We start from the raw sequence: 22187 nt of genomic DNA on the forward strand, positions 1-22187 counted from the left end.
GGGGAATGTGGCCATGGCTGTATCAACGCCATTTTAGAAATTGTGAGATCTGTTCTTCGACAGAAAATGGTGAATAAAGCGTGTTCAACTGAAAATTATTAGCGTGAAAAGTCTTGTTCTACCTGTTTATCTCTGTTTATTTGGACATTCGTGATATTTTACTTCGTTGATGAAGTAAGTTTCCATAAAATCTGTATTCTTAGTGCCAAAGTGTTTAGAGAAATGGTTATAATTGTAAATGTTGCAAACTGCTTTCGCGGGTGGTTTTTATTCGACGAATATGTAATTTTTGTACATTTCAAATGATTTCGATTTTTGTGGTTTATTTTGTGTGAACTAGTTACATCACTATATTTTGTGACTCTGAATATCTTTGTATTAATTGATAAAAGTTCAACCATTATCAACATCTAACTGGCAGAAAGTCCCAAAAGTTGATAGCAAGTAAAATGAACGACCATGAAAGCTTTTGTGCTCGTGTTAATTCACACACTGAGAGATAAATTATTTTATGTTCAGGGTTCGTCGGCGTTTTTAAATGTGTGAGTTGAAGTTGACAAGTAGAAAAATGGGTAAAATGTAACGTATTATAATAATAACGAATTAAATTCATCTGAATCGTTTAATTAAACAGTTATTTCGTATAAACAATTTCGCACTAATGTGCGACGTTGAATGCAAAAGAAAATACGCAGAATATGTATTTTATGGACAATCGAGTTTACCAACACTGTCAAAATGTAATTACATGGAACGTATAAAATACGGATTACATATGTATTGGTGGGACATTTGATGAATTTATTGGGTTTTATGGATATCGAATAGCCCACAGGAAACAGGTAGAGGATCGATTGAAATGATAATGAAATAAATCACAATTGATCAACAAAATCTCTCAGCGGTCAAAACTATTTCACGAATATGTTGTACTTTATTGAGAACCTATCATATCAATGGAATTGTTGTCTAAAGTTTTTTTTCTTTCTCTAAATTAACAGTTAAATTCAATCAGGTTACTGTTGGATGCATACTTTCGTGGCATTGTGCCACTTCAGTAGTTCTTGAAAAGCAACTCAAGACCAGTAGCGAATTAAATCTGCCTGATGAAATCCCTCTTAAGGAGTGAAGTATTCCAGGAAAGGATTCTATAATCAACATACCATTTGTAATAGACATTACTTTGCGGCGACAACTGTGAAGGTGAGTAAACATTTGCTCTTACTAGGTGTCACAAAACGATGCAATATGCAAATAAATGGATAAACGGATGGAAATATGCTTTATATATTTGGTTGATCGATGAAAACGAAAGCTATTTAATGTTTTGAAAATGATACGGTGTTTAACATTACGTTTTCCTATCAAAGTAAAATTTTAGCTTGTTTAAACAGTTGGTTTGCTTTTAACTCTTTAAAAAAACTGTCATCACTTTTACGGGACACACGGGAATACAGATAGCATTTTACTACAACGGCAGTTCGCGATGTTGAGAAATTCAACTGAATCGAAGTACTAATAGTTTCTTTTTTGTGTGTTCTGACCATTTCGATAGTTCTGACTTCCAATCTATCCGTCTGATCCATCCTTTTCGGTCGTTGTGACCGTTCTGAAACCGATTAGTAAGTTCAAAACATTGAACCTTTTTCTGATCTTTCGGTATGGCAGCTTATATACTTGTGACAACTTGTGAAACATTCACTGCATTCGCTAAGAACAAATCCCAGCACTATAGGAAGGGAAGCAGCAAATCGATATTGATGTGCTACTCTCTTTGTCCTCAATTAAAATGATAGTAGCGCTTTGTTAAAGCAAGTGATATTTGGTTCTTTTAGTGATCCCTTGTTCCAGTTCTGTACTGTCTCACAAGGTAGGAACATAATTGTAACGGAATTTTCCCGTTATGTATGTTCTGTTTAGGGAAGTGTTGCAAGTGTATCAGTTTCTTATCCATTTCTCAATGCGAGAGTGCACACAGCACGTTGAACACCGCAAAAAATCGAAAACAGTCGAAGTCGTACGAAACCAAAAAAACAATTCAATTGCGTTCCGGTTTCGTCGGACGCCGCATCTGGTTTTATCCGTCAAACTAATTGTGTGGCGTTTTATAGGAACAACCTCACTCTCACCTGTTTCCAGCTATGTTTGAATCTCGTGCCGTTTGCATAAAATCGCAAACCGCCTGCTTCGAATCGCATACCACTACGATCGAATGCGTGCATCTACGGTTGAATCGCAGCTTGCCAGTACGGATGAATCGCATACTAGTGATGGGCAAAACGGCTCCGACCGGCTCCAGACAATTTCGAAAAAACGACAATTTCCTAAATGCTCCGCTCCCTTGACTCCGGAACCGGCTCCGCTTCCACGGCTCCGGAGCCGGCTCCGCTCCCACGGAGCCGGCTCCAGAATGGAGCCGGCTCCAGAGCCGTCGGAGCGGAGCCGGTTCTGGAGCCGTTGGTGCGGAGCCGGCTCCGGGAAAAAGTAGAAGCCGGCTCCGGAGCCATTGGTGCGTTCTGAAACGCCCATCACTATCGCATACCACTACGGTCGAATCGTGTGCCATTATGATCGAATCGTGTGCCGTTACCATTAGATTTCTGAAAGCCACCTTTCAGAAATCCAATTGTAGTGGCACACGATTCGTCCATACTGGAACGCTATTCTACCATAGTGGAACGGGATTTAACCGTATTGGCACGCGATTCAACCGTAGATACACGCATTTGATCATAGTGGCATGCGATTCCAAGCAGGCGGTTTGCGATTCGATGCAAACGACACGTGATTCGAACGTAGCTGGAAACAGGTGTAATTTTTCATAACCGTTAAACCAGCGTTCGGCAAACTTTTGAGACAAAGGGCCAAATTTAGTATATGATCTAAAGCCGCGGGTCAGAAGAAAGCGTTTTTTCTATTCTTGTGATTTAATTATTACATTATATAATTTTAGAAACAAAATAATTGGTTAATGATATCAAGCAATGCGATTGGTATTATTGCTGTTTTCCTATAATTGTGTCATCCAAGTGTGGTTCAAAATTGATAATACCTATTTATTTTTTTTAATACATCGCCTACCACAACTATATGGACAGTTGTTTTTCGCGATTTGCGAAAAATTCATAAGAGATAGATAAAAACAGTGAATGTAATAGTTGTGCAGAATGCTATTTCACATCTTTGTATATTTTTTCAAATTTTTTAAACACATTTTTACACAACTTACGACGAAAAAACAAATTTATGGTCGTACCATAGCTATAAAGACACTTCGAAAAACAGGTTTTATGTGCTAACTAACGTATTTAAAAATCATTCAAAAATATAAATAACATATTCTACAAAGGTTTTAAAGAAATACATTTTTGAATGATTTTTTAAAATTGTTCTTATAACTTATTTTAAGGTTTTAAAAGTTTTATAAGAGTAATTATCAAAAAATATTTTTTTCGAATGTAATGATTGTTTTGAAAATGCAAACCAAAGTATGTAAAAAGTTTTTCAAAAATTATTTTGAAATCGCCATGAGAACCTTTTCAATTTTGTGAACAACGGTTCAAACCTGATCAGATCAAACAAAAGCGACACAAAAAGCTCAACAACGATTTTTTAGCAGAATCTAAATATTTGCTGTTGTTACATACATAGTTAAGGAATGTAATCCTAGTCCGATATTTTTTTCCTCCAACCACCCACTTCACCACTGCCTTCACTGTTTTTATCTATCTCTTATGGATTTTCCGCAAATCGTGAAAAACAACTGTCCATATAGTTGTGGTAGGCGCTGTATAGAAAAATATTAATCATAAAATCTCGTATGCGACCTTCATTTCGATAGTCTTATTGTGGTGTTAAAATAATGTTAATATTACATGACGGTTACATTAAAAAGTGGACAACAATTGTCGATTTTGCATGGGTTTATCTTAATCCGCACTAACAAAACGTTTATTGCACTTTGAGCGCAATGCAATCATTTCAGGTGAATTTCGACAGAATTTCGATATAACACCCTAGTCCGCAAACTGGTCCAACATCCGTCACCTGGGTCCTATCGATTTTTTTCTACACCAACGTGATGCAAAAACTGTACTCTAACAATTTTGTAGCGAAAACTTAATAGGAATTGATGAAAATCGAAGATAGAACATAAATCATACATGTCTTCGCCCACCATGGTGACAATTCCCAATAACTGACGAAAGGCAATTCGCAAAGTCTTGAACTTATTTGTGCAAGTAATTTGAAATAATTCCCTTTCAACAGATGTAAATGTAAAGAAATTATCTTTCCTAGTTTTTTTCTACAGCCAGCCGAAAACGGCATATTTTTTCATGCAAAAGTTATTGATATTGACTTCGAGTTCGAACATACTGAACGGTCCGTCATTCCATAGTACTTTAATTAAAAGTTGAAAAAGTACGATGGTTTAATATGATATAATAAAAGATCTTCAATAATTTGTGTACGAATCGTTTCTTCCCATCTTTCAAAATCAGTCAAATCCTTTCGCGGGCTGGATTTAATGTTGCGGCGAGCCGCATTTGGCCCGCGTGCCGGACTTTGCCGAACGCGCTAAACTATTAAAATCATTTAAATACAGGTAGTCCTCGAGATTCTCGGCACCTCAGTTCTTTAAGCAAATTGTACTGATTTCTGACACATCAATTGTAAAATGCTAAGTAATTTCCCTTTTGATCGAATGTTAAAAATCATTTGAAAGGATATAAAACAATTATATTTAGTCATAATCATATTAAATAATAAATTAATAGGCTGAAATCATCCCCTACTTGCAACATTATACAAAAATTGATATTTTGGGTAGAAATCACGAGATTTGACTTCTGTGGAAATTCGGGATATGTTGTTTTTGCGGCCGTTTTCGGTTCCCATTAACCTTTAAGTTGGCAACCGATACCCGGGTATCTTTTTTTCAACTTCGAACTGCAATAACTTTTGATTCATTGCTTTTATTGACCTGAAATTTTCCGTAGCCTCCCAAATTTTAATTTCTGATTTTTTGGTGCTGTAATTTAAACAGTCTGTAAGTATTTTATTTTGAATTTTTTTTAACTTTCCTACGTAAGTTGGCAACCAGCATACCCGGGTATTCCATACATTTTGTATGGAGAATGACGTTTCTCTTCTTCCTCTTTTCGTATTCTGCTTATTTTCGAGTCAAATTCAAGCGATTCCAAATTTGAATTTGACCGTTATTTTTATAATAAAATGAAAAAACTTAATGAATTAATGAAATAGAAGAGAATATATGGTCGGCATTACTTGCTTACAGCATTAAAATATAGAAAGCATTGTTTACCTATGAAAATCGTTATTTTTTTGCATCAAAACATGTGGAATACCCGGGTATGCCGGTTGCGAACTTACGTGTGTAAATCTGGTTGCCAACTCTACGGTTAACCGTGTATTTCGGGGACCGATCGAAAAACTGTTTGCGAACAGCAAGTGCGATAAAATCTGGAGATGGAGCACATACACGGCCCTAACCCCGGAGCAGAACCGAAAGATATCCGATTTAAGAGCGTGCTGCAAACCATTGCTTAAAATAAAAGATGATTTACAAAATGTGTCATTTTCATTAGGACTGTATAGGACGGCATGTCCGCGTAGGAGGTTACGCCAAATAGAAGAAGTAATTATCATTGTATTATTTCCCTACCACTCTCTCACGCGACGATTGAATCGATACGGAGAACAATAGCACTGCCCGAGTCGCACTCATACAAAACACTGAATAGGTTAAACATGAATAATAAATCGTTAAGGCCAATATTAGTTTAAAAAGTATTTTAAATCGAAAATAAGTTTATATCTATATTTATATTTATTCATTAATCCATCGGGATTTTAAAGATCTTACATGAATGTACTTAAATTAGTGCTTATGAACTGTGTAAGGTGGTACATACATCGATGCTGAGTGTGTTGAGCAAAATTTTGGAGCGGTTGCTTCAGCGGAGGTTGACATCCACCTGCAGTCCAACGGGGGACAATCGGACGCCCAATACGGTTTCCGTAAAGGGCGTTCGACCGTGAATGTCATCACTCGGGCTCTGGACAAGAAGCGAAAGGGGGATCGCTTCTATGTGGTGGTAACTGTGGACGTCCGGAATGCCTTTAATTCGGCAAACTGGACAACCATCGGCCAAGCTCTGCAGCGTAAAAACACTCCGCCTTATTTGCAGGCATTGCTGCGGAACTATTTTGTTGGCCGAACGCTCCACTACGATACGGATGAAGGAATAGTGTCGAGGACTGTATCTGCTGGCGTTCCTCAGGGCTTGGTACTAGGACCAACACTGTGGAACGTCATGTCCGACGACCTACTCCGCTTGCCGCTCGAAGGACTACGAGCGGACATCATTGGTTTTGCTGACGACGTGGCCTTTACATTTTTGTGAAGGACCACGGAACAGGTTAGTATTTTGGCAAATTCTAACCTGGAGGGTAAAAGTAAGGCTCAGCTCTCTACGTTACCCAGGAGAAGCGTTACATGCCTTGAAATATTCCCAAGCAGCATTCATGCGACCGACCAGAGTACATTATTTTATTAAAGAATATTTTCAATTGCGATACAAATAAAAAAATCCTTTAAGATTAACCAACATCTAGGACATTACATTCTAAAACACAAGTAATATATATAGTTTATGAGAAATATTCAAGAAAAAATCTAAAAAACCCTTGAAGCTTTAAATTGGAGTAACATTCCCAATAAGTAGAACATAAAAAATATGTAAAATTTATTTATTTAAGCTAAATATTTAAAAAAAAAATTATTTGTGAAATCTGTTCTCTAGCTCACAACCAATTCACTTTCGGATCGATCGGTTCACTTCCAAACATCGCGGTGGTTACGTTAAGACTAATTTATTATACATATTTACAATTCACTAACACCTTAATCCTATTCTAATCCTAAGTCTGTCACCAATATATACACATTTTAGATCCGTCTAGCGGATTGCCTACTCATAGGCGCAAACATTCCCGACCACCTAAAAATTCATATTTTTACCCACTTCATTGAATTTCCTTATTTATCTGCCGATACCTTAATTCATCATATCTCACATCAATTTCTCATAAATTGATGTTTTAAATATTAGATCCCTCTCTTATGCATTCCTCCACCACTTATAATTATATATGTATGTTGTACTCATTATCTATATTTTATCAATCACTCCTCTAACTGCTACTTCCTTTTCACCTTTTCGACGATCACTGGTTAGGCAAAATACAAATACGAACTACTGGTCGCTTGATATCTTTCGCGTTGGACGTTCGCAATGTTACTACCCGTACCACACCGTCACTCCCTGGATGGACTTCTGACACCCTTGCTAATGGCCATTTCGTTGGGGGTACATTATCCTCGCGTAACAAGACTAACATACCGGGGACGATTGCGGTTACAGATCCATGCCACTTAGTTCTCGCATGGAGCTGTTGAAGATATTCAGTCTTCCATCTGACCCAAAACTGCTGCAACCGTTTTCTGACCAACCGCCAATGATTTAAACGGTTATCTGGGATGTCCTTCACATCGATCTCTATAACGTGCTGCAGGTGAGATCCCGTCAAAAAGTGCCCTGGGGTTAGCGCTTCAAAGTCCGACGGGTCATCTGACAGTGGGGTAATGGGCCTCGAATTCAAGCACGCTTCGATTTCTGTAAGTAAAGTGGTCATGTCTTCGTACGATGCTGAAGCATTTCCAAGAACTCTTATTAAGTGAAATTTCATTGATCTTACGGCAGCTTCCCACAATCCACCAAAGTGTGGGGCACGAGGTGGGATGAACTTCCACTGGATTGTATTTTCCGCACTCCATGCTGAAACCTCTTCTCTATGCTTTAGCGAGCATAGCATTTCATATAATTGATGTAGCTCGTTTGCTGCTCCCTTAAAGTTGGTTCCATTGTCTGAATGCAGCTCCGTCACCAGCCCTCGTCTTGCAACAAATCTCCTGAGTGCAGCCAAGAAGGCTGGAGTGCTTAAATCGGATACTAATTCCAAATGAACGGCTCGAGTTACAAAACAAACAAAAACGGCTACAAATGCCTTTGTCGGTGCTCCTCTTCGATGTTGTGCCTTGATCCATACAGGTCCGCAATAGTCCACCCCCGATATCGCGAATGGTCTTGCTTCTGTTACTCGATTTGCAGGAAGATCGGCCATTGGTTGAACCACTCCCTTTGGATTACATTTAAAGCACCTAATACATTTGTGGCATACTTTTTTCACTATCGATCTTGCCCCAAATATCCAGAATCGTTGTCTGATCGCAGTCAGAGTTGTTTGTACTCCAGCGTGCAATTGTTTTAGGTGATAATGTTCAGCCAGCATTTTTCCCAACATATGGTTTTTTGGCACAGCTATTGGATTTTTTGCATCTATACCCATGTGAGCATTTTGTAATCTTCCATTTAACCGAATGATCCCTTCTGCGTCGATAAATGGCTTATATCCTCTCAATGGAGATGACTGGGGAATTTCCTTCTTACTTGTGAGACAATTTAATTCCTTTTCAAAACATTGTTTCTGAGCTAGTCGACACAATACCCGCTCTGATCGCAAACGTTCTTCTGTGGTGAGGATTAGCGTCTCGTATTGAACTACTGAAGATCCATGCTGTTCTGACTCTCTCTTTGATCGCATTCGCACACCTTGTAGGCACCTTAAGCAGTAACCTACTATTAGCCGAAGCTTAGCGAAAGATGAACAACGATCGAACAACCAGTCAACAAATGTCTCTTCATTGACTGAAGAGGCTATTAACTCCACCTTCCGTTCTTCGCCTGTTGATATTGCTCTTGCTTCAGGCAATGTTGGCCATTTTTCTTCAGCTTCTGATAGCCAAGTAGGCCCCGACCACCAAAGCGCATTATTGATTAATCGCGATGGTTCACATCCTCTCGACACTAAATCGGCTGGATTGTCTACTCCCGGTACATGTCGCCAATTACATCCAGCGGTCAACAATTGGATCTTTGCCGTGCGATTGCCCACAAACGTTTTCCACACATGATGAGGGGACTGGATCCAATGCCATGTTGTCATAGAATCAGTCCATAGGAAACACGGCCCTCCACGTAGCCTCCCCTTTCTTGCAAAGTCCCATAGACGGCTTCCTAACAGCGCTGCACACAACTCTAATCTCGCAATGGTCAAACGCTTTGCCAATGGAGCAACCTTGGATCGAGAGATCAGCAGCTGCACCTTCGCTGCTCCCGACGGGGCTACATTTCGCACATACAAACATGCACCATATCCACGCTCAGATGCATCACAAAATATATGATACTCTATCGTCTCACTCGAGCACACCAACCGTGGAAGCTTTACATCTTGCAGCACATGAAGTTGGGTTGCAAAATTTGTCCATTCTCGACACAAGTCTTCCGGCAACTCTTTATCCCAAGGCCACGAAATTCCATTAACATCTTTCAGCTTCCATAACTTCTGCATAAAGATTTTTGCCACCATTTTGACGGGGTCCACAAATCCCAGAGGATCGTAAATCCTAGCGATCGCACCCATTACATTTCGCTTGGTAGCACTGGATGACAACATGATGCTAGGAACTCGTACTCTCATTATATCCGTCCTCGGCTCCCATATTACTCCTAATGTACTGACCATGCTTTCTCCCACATTTAATACGTGCACATCTGTCTTGGCTAGATCTTCCTTTGGAATTCCCTTTAATGCTTCTACCATGTTTGAAGCCCATTTCCGGAGCTTAAATCCTGCCTTTGCCAACATTTCGACCACGTCTTGTCGTATTAGTTTTGCTTGATCTGCAGATTCGGCACCCGAAATCAAATCATCAACGTAGAAATCGTTGTACCATCGTTTTGACGCCGGAAATTCACTCTCACCATCTTCAAAGGCTCGCCTTAACGTTTTTATTGCCAGGTACGGGGCACATGCGGTTCCATACGTGACAGTGTTTAGTTTAAATGTACCCACTGGCTCTGACTCATGTGATCGCCAAAAAATGCACTGCAGTTCTCGATCCTTCTCATCTATTAACACCTGCCGATACATTTTCTCCACATCGGCTACCATTGCAACTTTGTTAAATCGAAAGCGCAATAAAATAGAGACAAGATCGTCTTGCAATTGAGGTCCGGTCAACAAAATATCGTTCAAAGACCTTCCACTGTCTGTTTTGCACGAAGCATCAAACACGACCCTGCACTTGGTAGTTGTGCTGTCTAGCTTCCATACGGCATGATGAGGTAAATAGTATCGTATACTCTGTTTGTTCCTCTCATCGGTTACCTTTGTCATGTGACTTAATTGAAGATATTCATCCATAAACTTATGATATTCTTCGCTCAAGCATGTATCCCTCTTCATTCGCCGCTCTACTGCTCCGAATCGTTTTAGAGAAATTTCATATGATTCTCCTATTTCCCTTTTATAGTTGTCCTTCTTTGGCAACTGTACTATATATCTCCCATCTTCATTTCGTCGTGTTGTTTTATCATACCATTCTTCACATAGTTGCTCCTCTGTTGACAAAATCTTCTCCTCAGGAATATCTTCCAATCTTACTAGCCTTTCCATTGCAGCATTAAAATCATCATCTATCGCACATCCCGCAATGCTTTCGTTGAAATTGTCCTCAATAGCCTCTGTCATTTTCCCGCTGACAATCCAACCTAACTTTGTTTCGAGCAATCGAGGAAGATATGACGCCAACCTTATTTTTCCTTCACCCAGCAACTCTGCAAACAAGCCGACTCCTATTAGAATATCAATTCGCTCTGGCTTGTTGAACGTTGGATCTGCCAAGGCTATACCTGATGGTATGTTCCATCGATTGACTTCTACCATCTGACTCGGATAGTCGGATGTAACCTTCGGTAACACCAAAAATTGCAATCCTGCTTGGAAATCGGAAACACGCGATCTAATGCTGGTAGAAACCATACTGGTTGCAGTAACTGCCACTGCACCAATTCCTGATAACGGTCTGGACATTCGCAATCTCTTCAATTTTAGTTGTTGTGCCAGTCGTTCAGTAATAAAGTTAGACTGCGATCCTTGATCTAGCAACGCCCTAGCTGGTAACTCTTCATTATCACTTCCGCGTATCCATACCAGTGCTGTTGACAACCACACCATGTTTCTAGTTCTACCTGATACTCTGGTTGTCGCATTAATCGTTGTCGTTTCTTCTCCATTGGGTGTAAGCTGCTCTACCTGTGATGCCTGTGCTGCCACTTGGATCGCTTCCTGTCGTTTGCAAAGCAGCGTGTTATGTTTGCCGTGACAATGACTGCATTTACTCTCGTTCCGACAAAATCTTATTTGATGGTTCCCCTTCAAGCAGCTAAAACATAAATTGTGTTTCTTCGCCAACCCTTCCCGTTGCAAAAGTGACATACCTTCAAACGTCGTACATTCCAACAAGAGGTGATTTGCCTTACATGCTGGACAAACCCTTTTGTCATTGTATGAAGACTGGGCGGCGCATGTGACAGCATATGAGTGCGGCAATCTGTTTATCTTCTGGTCCGGCAAACGATTCCGCTGGTATGCCTTTGTTGCTGACCTTGTCCCGATCACACCGATGCTATGAAGCGCTGTGCTGTTTAGAATTCGTATCCTTTTCTCGCAGAATTCCATCAACAGGTCGTAGGTGTCGGTCTTGTTTTCCACTGCAAAATGTTCATACGCAATTAGTGTGGTGTTATCGAATTTGTACATTACCAGTGTCGTGAGCGGTGTGTTCCAATGTTGCGTTGGTTCTTCCAGCCGTTTCATTCCTTGAACCAGTCGTCGTGTTTCGTTAACAATTCTGGTTAATTCAGATGACGTTGCGGCACTCATCGGTTCCAGCTGAACAAGTGCTTTAAAATATTCCCTTCGCAGCTGCTTATTGTCGTCGTATCTCTGCAACAGGGTGTCCCAGGTTGACGCGTAGCTTTTCTCCTCCAGCGGCACATGCTCAAACTGTAGTGCAGCTTCTCCCTTCAGCGAAGCTAAAAGGTACTGAAGTTTGGCTACATCCGGTAGCTCAGCCACATCATGCACTAACGACACAAAACGATCCTTATACGTTACCCACTGGGTAATGTTACCATCAAACGTCGGAAGCTCGAGTTTTGGTAAACGCATTTTAACACTCGCGGTAGTCGTATTCGCCATCGTGCTACTTGCGATCGGCTGCACACTTTCATCAGTCTTCAACATATCCATGATAAACCCTCTCACACGGTGAAACTTTTTAAAGAAATCCCTTCTATCACTTCGCATCTGCACTTCATCTGCTTCTTCATCTTCAATAAGCAAATTTTCCCTCGCCTCTTCGTACGCATCCTTCGCTCCTTCTAACGCTTTCAATTGACTTTGTAGTTCTACCCGCTGTTCAGAATCTTTATAGTTATCCACAAAATCCACAAATTCTTCCATCCACGTACGGCGGTCCTTATACACTTTTGTTAGTTTCGTAACCTTTTTGTCCGCAGGCATTTTGCTTTATTTAAACCACTTTATTATTAATCCAAACGCTATCAATTTACGAGAATCACGATGGCTACTTCTAAACCCTACAATGTCAATGACCTATCAAGCCAAACCGCTGCGTGCGCACCTTCACTCAACGCACTTCACAGTTCACCAGCACTCACACGAACACAAATGCTACCACTTTGCGCACTCACTTCTCTAATCGCGATGGCTGTTCCTAAACTCCTGGTCAATGACCGACTAAGCCAAGCTGTAGTTCGCACAATTTCACACAAGGTGCACAGAATCAAACTCGTATAATATTACAATCTCGTCTTACAGTCCGTTTTAACGTCTTTGCAATTGCTTTTTTTTTCTTCTTTTTTCTTTAGTCCGCTCTTGTCCCACGTTGGCCTTAACTTTCCTTTATCCCTGTTTGACAAGGGTCACCGCACCATCAACATGTTTGAGTGAATCACAAAACAGCCGAACGATTTTCTACCGAAACTTTTCATCCACGCTTTATAAATTGTGACTGTACTTAACACAATTTCCAAATCCGGTTCGATAGGACCAAATGTTCTCTAGCTCACAACCAATTCACTTTCGGATCGATCGGTTCACTTCCAAACATCGCGGTGGTTACGTTAAGACTAATTTATTATACATATTTACAATTCACTAACACCTTAATCCTATTCTAATCCTAAGTCTGTCACCAATATATACACATTTTAGATCCGTCTAGCGGATTGCCTACTCATAGGCGCAAACAAAATATGTTTGTGGCCATTTTAAATCATAATTGCATTTAGTTGAAAAACACTCTTATTAGGACAATGATACAGGTCAATAAATGCATTTACATTTTTTAGGTTAATAATTACATTTACACATTGATTATGATTTTAATATCATAATTTTACCCATAGGTGGCTAAGCAATATTTTTAAAGTTGCTATAACACTAATGGATATCAAACGTAGTAAGGTATAAGTCATATAATAACTTTTTTATTCTAATGAATTATCAATGAATCTAAACCTTATGAAAGATTGCTCAAAAATTCATAAGGTTTAGATTATTAGACATTAATATCTATCAATTTGCGGTTAAAACAGGCGTTCAAAAATGTTGCTTGGGTTTGTGATAAACAGGCGTTACGCGTAACGCTAGCGTAACGTAGAGGGCTGAGCCTTACTTTTACCAAATATTCCAGTCGATCTGTCACACCGGGTGTTAAAAACAACGCTCCCAAGATGTCACACAAAGGGCTGCTGAAATCAAATGCTCGTAGTCAGTAATCCATTGCACGTATTCAAAAGTAGAGAATGCTGGTCAAGAATCTATTGCGATTAATTAAACAAAATATGCTGCTAGTCTAAACTCAATTGAAAAACCCTGTAATACGCCCAATCTGTTACAAGATGTTAAGATTTGTATTATGTATTGTATTATCCGGCACTACAACCGTTTTGCGGTCTTGGCCTGCCTCAGGAGTGTACGAAACCGCGCCTTCGTCTGCCAGTCCGTTATCCCGGCCTTAATGGCGGACGCCTCCACGCTATCTTGCCACCTCAATTAGGGCCTACCACGCCTCCTCTGTCCTTGTAGACGGCCTAAAAGACTTTACGGGCTGGGTCGTCCGTTTCCATGCGCACAACATGGCCAGCCAACCGGAGCCTGGCGAGCTTGATACGCTGCACGACAGTGAGGTCGCCGTACATCTCGTATAGCTCGTCATTATAGCGGCTCCTCTATTGTCCTTCTACACATACGGGGCCAAGTATCCTTCTGAGCATCTTCCTCTCGAACGCGGCTAAGAGGGGTTCTTCAGATTTGGACAGTGTCCATGTCTCAGAGGCGTATGTGAGTACCGGGACTATATAGGTACTATATAGTCCCAGCTTCGTCCGTCGCGACAGGTTCTTTGAGGTGAACTGCTTTTTTTAAGCAGTTAACATTTTAAGTTTGTTAAATCTTCCTATCATATATAATTGCAATGACACCCAAGGAAACATAACTGGCCATATATGATAGCTATGGCTCATAAAGCGTTAAATCCGCAAGGAATTAGGAATGTCATTCATTCCCGCAAAGATACAATTCCGCAAAGATTTAATACCGCTCTGAATTGCAGTAAAGAAGAAAGATCAATTCCGTAAAGAGTTTCAAAGGTGTACCAAGATTCAATTCCGTATTGAGTTGCAAAGGAGTCACAAGATTTAATTCCTAAGGAGAGTCGATTCTGATAGGGATTAATACAGGAATGGAACAGGAGGAAGCAACAACGGAATGAAATGCAAGAACATCAACAGAGAGGACAAAGAATAAATTATAGAGGTAAAGAGAGAGAACAAAACAAATATCTCGTAAAATCATTCCAGTCTCTCTCCATAAACTAGATTACAGTGTGAGACAAAAAATGAGAAGTAGTTGTTTTTAATGGATAACTAGGTGGCCCAGCAGTAAACCTAGTTTTACCCAAAATACTATTAGTTGACGATTAAGTATTATAAATCGTAAATATTGGTGTCTGAGTACAGATTTCTTTTTTGAATTATTTTGAACTGTAAATTAACCCGTTGTGCAAAATCGAGCAGTTTTCTGCGTAGTTGTCAAGGCCGACGCAAAAACTACGCCAGAATTTGTAAACTGGAATTTGTAAAAACTGCTCTGGCCAGCGCATTAGTAGCAGATTTTAGGTGCCTAACGCCCTCTGTTAAGGGAATGGGAAGACTATTTCAGACGGCGGAGCAAAAAACGGCCAAAAAATTCAAAAATATTGGCACCTATTTTACTCTCTTCCTCTCCCTGCTTCTCTTCGTTGCCTTTTCTTACTTGCGCTCAAGGATGTTATATGAGACCAGGTGGTGGAAAAACCCACCTGAAGCCATTGCAGATCTCGCGTGTCACTTCTTCCAAGTTTTAGTACGCGATTATTGAAACTTCCTTCATTTACCACTTAACGTAAATAAGATTATCATTATAAAGATTTTTCTCATCCGAATCAACCGTTTGTTTCGTTGAATATATTAAAAATACAACAAAAAAAATTATACGGATTTGAAAGATGTATGGGATTTGACATGGGGACTCTTGCTGGATTGAGAACCCGCACGTCAAGAGGTTGTTTGTAGGCTTGAGCAATTTGATTCTTTTCAGTGAACGCGTGCGATGTAGTTCGTTCAGTATGATGAACTGAACGCGTGCGGTAAGTCAGTCGCTCATTTGGTGCTAACTACCTTTTTTAAATATCATGTTCAATTTTATCGAAATCTTCATGCAAGCTATAGAAAGTTGCTGCATTTAAGGCTGCATTTTTAATTATAAATACAGTCAGTCCGAGATACGCGGTTTATGCCTAACTAGGCAACTAGCTTTTTACATTAAGCCATTTGTGTATTACAATTCACTCATAAATTTTTAAAATTTCTGGGTTTTAAGAGGTTCTCAAATTTTGGCAAAACAGTCATCTATCTTGCATTTGAGAATCCTTTGAGCCAATTGTACTGATAGCTCACAAGAACTTAGAAAACGTAGCTCGAGAACAGACTGTATATATTTACGTTGATTTGTAATCAAAGCTGATCTAAACTAGTAAAATCTACAAGCTTTCTCTTTTATGTTGCTGTGCTCTTAACAAGTTCTTTTGTGCGACTGAACTAACCAAACGTGCGTGCGGCAGTGTGCGACAAGAGTTCTTTTGTGCGGCTGTGTGCGATTGATCAATCCGACCACGCCAGCAATATGTGCATTCTTTCTCGCTCAAAGCGCGATCGATCTTCTTGTGTCATTGTGTGTGACAAATTTTGCCGTCCCAAAACGAATGTTTTTTTCGTTCAGTCTATGACACCGACAGTTATCTTGCATCTTGTTCGGAGCACATTTCTGTTAAATCTGTATACGTGCGGAAGACCTACCCGTTCACTTTTTTTGCGTGCGGCGATCAACCGCACACTATAATGAACTGCGTATGAGTGTGCGGCATAGGTCTCGCACAATTGTCCCATGCCTAGTTGTTTGTCAAATTGCTCTGTATTCCATCACCTGGTCTCATAAAACCTCCTTGCTTGCGTTCCAACCCGTGCCTTCTGTCATCAGCTGATTGTGTGTTGTGTATGCGTTGGTACATATAGCGGAATTTAGGGAAAGTGTGCCACCTTAAGCATTTCTTCAACTCACTAAAACGTGAGTTTCGCTTGAAATAAACTACTTGACTATAAAAATTCATAGTGTAGGAGGCGAGCTGAACTTAGGGACATAAGGACGTAAGGACGTACGGACGGCAGACACAGACTCACGTGTTTTTCAGTTAACAGTTCAGCGTGAATTAACTTCTTTATTATTTTTGACAGTTCACATCTTTTTGACATTTGTATAAATGCAAAGGTATGTACATACGTGTCATTTGACGCCATTTTTAAAGCCTACACATGACAGTTCGGATTCTGTTTGTCTACAATAGATTCTTAAACTATCAAGGTTAATTAATCCTCCTTTTTTAGCAAATTAACCATCTACAATCTCTTCTTCATCGCAACATCTTCTTGCATATTTTAACATGTTTCTATAAAATTCGTCGCAATCCTGTCGTGTAACCAGTTCGGCACCTTCTTTTATAGCCTTCACTAATTCTGTTCATTTATCTGGCGAGCGCGTTGAACAATATCCTTCCATTTCGAAAATAAATTCTCAATTGGATTGAAAAAAGGGGAATATGGTGGAAGGTATTCTAATCGAATGTTATTTTCCTCCGCAAATTGTTTGACAGTGTTGGTTTTGTGGAAGGCAACATTGTCCATAAAAAATATAGGATCTGTAATGTTAATGTTAAACCTTCTTTATTTTTTCGTAAAAACTGAAATAGAGTTTGATTGAATGCTCCGTCGTTTGATTCGTAGGCTAAGATGCCATTTCTGGTCATACAACAGCAAATTGTTATATTCGAGCTCCTAATAGAAGACACTATATAAGAGGCAGGTTTTCCGGCATCTGACCAACCACTTTTGCATCGCAAAGAAACGTTGAGGAGGACTTTATCAACGAACATGAAATTGGCGTCATTGAGTTCCGCTTGCCAGTCCATAAAACGTAGCGCATACTCTTTTCTTACTTCTTACGTTGTCCGGAGCTTTTGGACGCTCAGGTAGAAGCTGCACCCTTTTTAATGTGTAGTTGAAATGGGAAAGATAATTTCTAATTGTAGAAATACGCACATGAACGCCAAACTCTTCTGCAGATTCTTGGGTTATTTTCTTTAGACTCATAGAACAATCTTCATCCATCCATCTTTTTAAGGTTTGTAGCTGCTATCCTGTAAGTATGTTATTGTGGGCACTTCCCTTGTTGTTTAAATTAATGTTAATCTCGCCGTCTTTCACATATTTCTTTACAATCTGAGAAACAGTTTGGATGTTGAGGTCCATGGTTTTAGCAATATGTGTCATCCTATATTGGTCCAAGTATAATTTAACCATTTTTTGTTTATTCTCATATGTAATTGTTACAGTCCATGATTTTATCAATACCCGTCATCCTATACGGGTCCAAGTATAATATAACAATTTTTTGTTTTTTTCGAATTTAATTAATTTTGCTTGGAATACACTGTGCTGATGCTTGTGAGCCGGTTTCGATACAAAGTAAATTGTTTAATTGTTTATTTCTCGTTCAATGGATAACTATGGATCCGTGTGAATGTTCTTAAGTCTAATATTAGTTTTAAATAAGTAGAAACATTAACTTAATAATTTGTTTCAAAGGCAGTTTTTAAAGGATTGCACTGAGGTTCCAAAATCAAACAAATTACGAACTTCGTTAAACACCCTAATCATCGAGATGATGGGGGGGTCTCTAGATCCACATCCAGTTCGACTACGGTTTAGGGCAAGTAACGCATGAGAACGAAGCTGAACAACAGGCGCGTAAAAGTTTAACTGCTGGAGCAGAGATGGACAGTCGATGTTACTTTGCAGTAAACCAGCCACAAACAGTTATTGCGCGGTACGGCGTCTGATGTGGAGCGGTTGCAGTCCGAGAAGCTGAAGTCGCGTTTCATAAGGTGGTAACTGACTGCCAGGTTGCCAAGGTAACAAGCGTGTTGCGTAATAAGCGACGCTGTATTGATTCCATTCTCTCAGAAAGTCTTTGGGTTGAGGGCTTCCAGACAACACAGGCGTATTCGAGTACCGGGCGGATAATACCGCATTATAACGCTTTGACGCAGACTGGGTCTTTGAAATCTCTTGTTATCCGAAACAACATGCCAAGCAATTGATTACCTCGAGTAATCATCTCCTCCATTTGCTGGTCAAATGACAGCTTTGAATCAAGTATGTCTCCGAGATCCTTCATAGCATTAGTGCGTTCTATTGGTAAACCATTAACTGTGAAGCTGGTGTTCCTAATTTCTCGTGCTTGTGTGAGTGAAGTGACTTGACATTTTTCAATGCAGAGGCTCAGGCGGTTTCGATTGCACCATTGGTGAAAATCGAAAAGGTATTGCTGTAGCTCGGAGTGGTCTGTGTCATTCTTTATCGTCATGTAGATTTTAATGTCAAGGCATACATACAATGATTCGCTGCAGGTACGACATACGATAGGTCGTTGATGAACAGTACGAACAGTAGTGGACCCAGGTTGCTACCTTGTGGCACACCAGATGATGCAATAAAAGACCTTGAATGGCACTGTTGGAAAGATACAGCATACGATCGATTGACAAGGTACGATTCTAACCAGCATATTAAATTTCGCCGAAGTCCCAACTTATTCATCTTGGCTAAAAGGATGTTGTGATCGATGCTATCAAAAGCAGCCTTTAAATCCATATAAACCGCATCTATCCATGTTACGGAGACATTGTGATGTGAAGTCAACAAAGTTAGTAATCGTCGACCGCTTTGAAACGAAACCGTGTTGTTGAGGGCTAATATAGTGATATGAAGCCGTGAGTAAACTTGTTTGGATCACTTTCTCAAAAACTTTGGCTCCAGCACTAAGTGATGTTATGCCTCTATAGTTGGCTGCATCTTCCTTGTCACCTTTTTTTTAAAATATGGGGACAATCCATGAGCTCTTCCAAATAGAGGGGAATTCTCCTTGTTGCAGTGAAAAATTAAAATTTTTGGTGAAGATCGGCGCAATGGACTCACAGCATCGGATGAGAATGATGGCAGGAATACCATCTGGGCCAGGACTAGCAACTAGTGGTGGGCAAACGGCTCGAAGCCGGAACCGGCTCCGACCGGCTCCAAGCAATTTCGGAGCCGGCTCCGGACTGCTAACGGCTCCGCTCCGACGGCTCCGGAGCCGGCTCCGCACCAACGGCTCCGGAGCCGGTTTTAACACAAGGACCAAAAGAACTTTTTCAATGAAGTTTCAATCAAGGAAATCCGTAAATAACGGAGTAGGTCATGTTTAAAAGAATTTATCAAAAAAAAATCGATTAGTTTTGAATATTGTTAAGAAAGACGAGACTAACGAATGCTACACAACGTAATTCATGTCAATACTGCAATCGTATCGTGTGTTAGCTTCCACACGTGCGAGAATATATATTCATTTTTCAGTACGCTATCATACAATGATGTCTCTATTGAACCGTTAGTGCGGAGCCGTTGGTCCGGAGCGTTGTTTCGTCGCCGGCTCCGGAACGATGGGTTTGATGCCGGCTCCGCAGTCATTGATGCGGAGCCGTGTAGAGCCGTTAGTCCGGAGCCGGCTACGGAGCCGTGGTGGAGTCGGCTCCGGAGCCGTCGGAGCAGAGCCGGTTCCGGAGCCGTTAGTGTGGGAGCCGGCTCCGGAGCCGTTGGTGCGGAGCCGGCTCCAGAGCCGTTGGTGCGAAGGAGGCTCCGGAGCGGAGCCGGCTCCGGGAAAAAGTTGGAGCCGGCTCCGGAGCCGTTAGTCCGGAGCCGGCTCCGGAGCCGTTGGTGCGCTCCGAAACGACCATCACTACTAGCAACAAACAAACGCCATATTGACATTTCGCAATGTGACATTTTCAGGGCTGAGCAAAAGCCCAAATCAAAAATCCACAGCGGCTTGCAACATTGGACAGTGTCATTGCACTCCATACAATACTGTTAGAAAAATTCCGTTATATGAATGTAAACCTCCACAGAATGCTTGCAAAGTTCCACTAGTCAGTTGAAACATTCCACCAAGTGATTGAAATGTTCCATTATATGATTCGAAACCCTGTAATTGGAAATTTTCACGTTTGTAGCTCTAGTGTATGTATTTCTACATGATTTGAGTCACCAATGAACCCTTTTTGACCGCCAGCTGTATCGCATTATGGTTTGTTTCTGGTATGTTTTTCCGGGTTGGAATGCGCTCATTATTATTGCTTACCATATCGCAATGCAATGCACACCATACCGCTGCATGCTACAAAAATGTTTACATTCGAAATATGGTGGTAAACTTGCCCCAAATTGAGGGTGCTCTTTTGCTATTGATCATTAAACTCATTAAATCATTAAACTTCATCATTAAAAAATTCTTAAAGCGATATATAATTGTTTGGAAGTCGGCCACACACACACACATACACACGCACACGCACAAGCACACGCACACGCACACGCACACACGCACGCACACATATACACACACGCATTCACACACACGCATTCACACACATTCACACACACGCATTCACACACACACGCACACACACACACACACACACACACACACACACACACACACACACACACACACACACACACACACACACACACACACACACACACACACACACACACACACACACACACGCATTCACACACACGAACAGGAAAACCTCGAAAAGTAGCCATATTTGGCTGTACGGTATAACAGGACACAAGGGTCTGCCAGGCAGATGAAAAGCTAAAATTGACTCGGTTGTAAAAGCCTATAGCGGGCTAGCCTGCCTCCCACAATTGCTGTGTTTTGCAGCAGGATTATTAATCCTAATAATGGTAAAATCATGTTTGAACCTTGTTAAAACGCTGATTTATTACAACAAAAACATAATAAAACATATTCCAACATTGAATCAGATTCTAAAAATTAACCTCTATTCTAGGTGATGCTGGTAATTTGCTACAACGGAATACAGAACAGAGTAAACACTACCTACATAAACAACTAAACAAAAAGTAGTTTTTTGCTGATGAAGATTTACTGACAGTATGAGCACCTTGGGGGGATCTAGGGGAGAGCGTAATGCCAAACCCAAATTCGCAGCATTAGACATTAATAAGCTGTACATAACCAGCCGTGTAAGTTCAATATACGATGTACAAAAATATATTATTGTGTTTGTACAAAAATGTTTAATAAATGTTGAAAAATTTCAGGGAGAATCGTTTGAGCCATCGACACAAAAAAGTACTGCTCCTCGCAAGCATGGCATGCAAAGTTTGGGAAAGGTTCCCACGGCCCGTCGTCCACCAGCAAACCTTCCATCTTTAAAAGCAGAAGTAGGAAATCCCGGCGAACAGTCTGGCAGCTGGACTAACGAACTTAACGAAGGACAATACGTCAGCCAGAGTCCAAATCATTCAACGGAAGAAGTCAACAAAATACCAAATTTATCTATTTCTAAAAATTCGACTCAACGCCACACTTCGTCTCCTAATATTTCAAAACCGGGCGAATTATCATGGAACACGGTAGTGCAAATGATTAAGCAATACTTT

General features: G+C 40.5%; 1 protein-coding gene across 2 annotated transcripts in view; it reads left to right on the top strand.

Moving 5' to 3' along the window:
- The window catches only part of LOC120908331 (uncharacterized protein DDB_G0283357-like), a 23835-nt gene continuing 1648 nt past the window's right edge, over positions 1-22187 (top strand). The window contains exons 1-4 of one of the 2 annotated variants that reach the window (XM_040319241.1): positions 1-174; positions 1002-1203; positions 21572-21767; positions 21846-22160. In XM_040319241.1, the coding sequence (XP_040175175.1) occupies positions 21678-21767; positions 21846-22160 (405 nt within the window). In that variant the 5' untranslated portion in view covers positions 1-174; positions 1002-1203; positions 21572-21677. The remainder of the gene's footprint in view (positions 175-1001; positions 1204-21571; positions 21768-21845; positions 22161-22187) is intronic. The other variant, XM_040319239.1, reaches the window with a different exon arrangement.

This window comes from Anopheles arabiensis, unplaced genomic scaffold, assembly GCF_016920715.1.
Source record: "Anopheles arabiensis isolate DONGOLA unplaced genomic scaffold, AaraD3 Autosomal_pericentromeric_contig0024, whole genome shotgun sequence".
In the NCBI taxonomy this organism is placed as follows: domain Eukaryota; kingdom Metazoa; phylum Arthropoda; class Insecta; order Diptera; family Culicidae; genus Anopheles; species Anopheles arabiensis.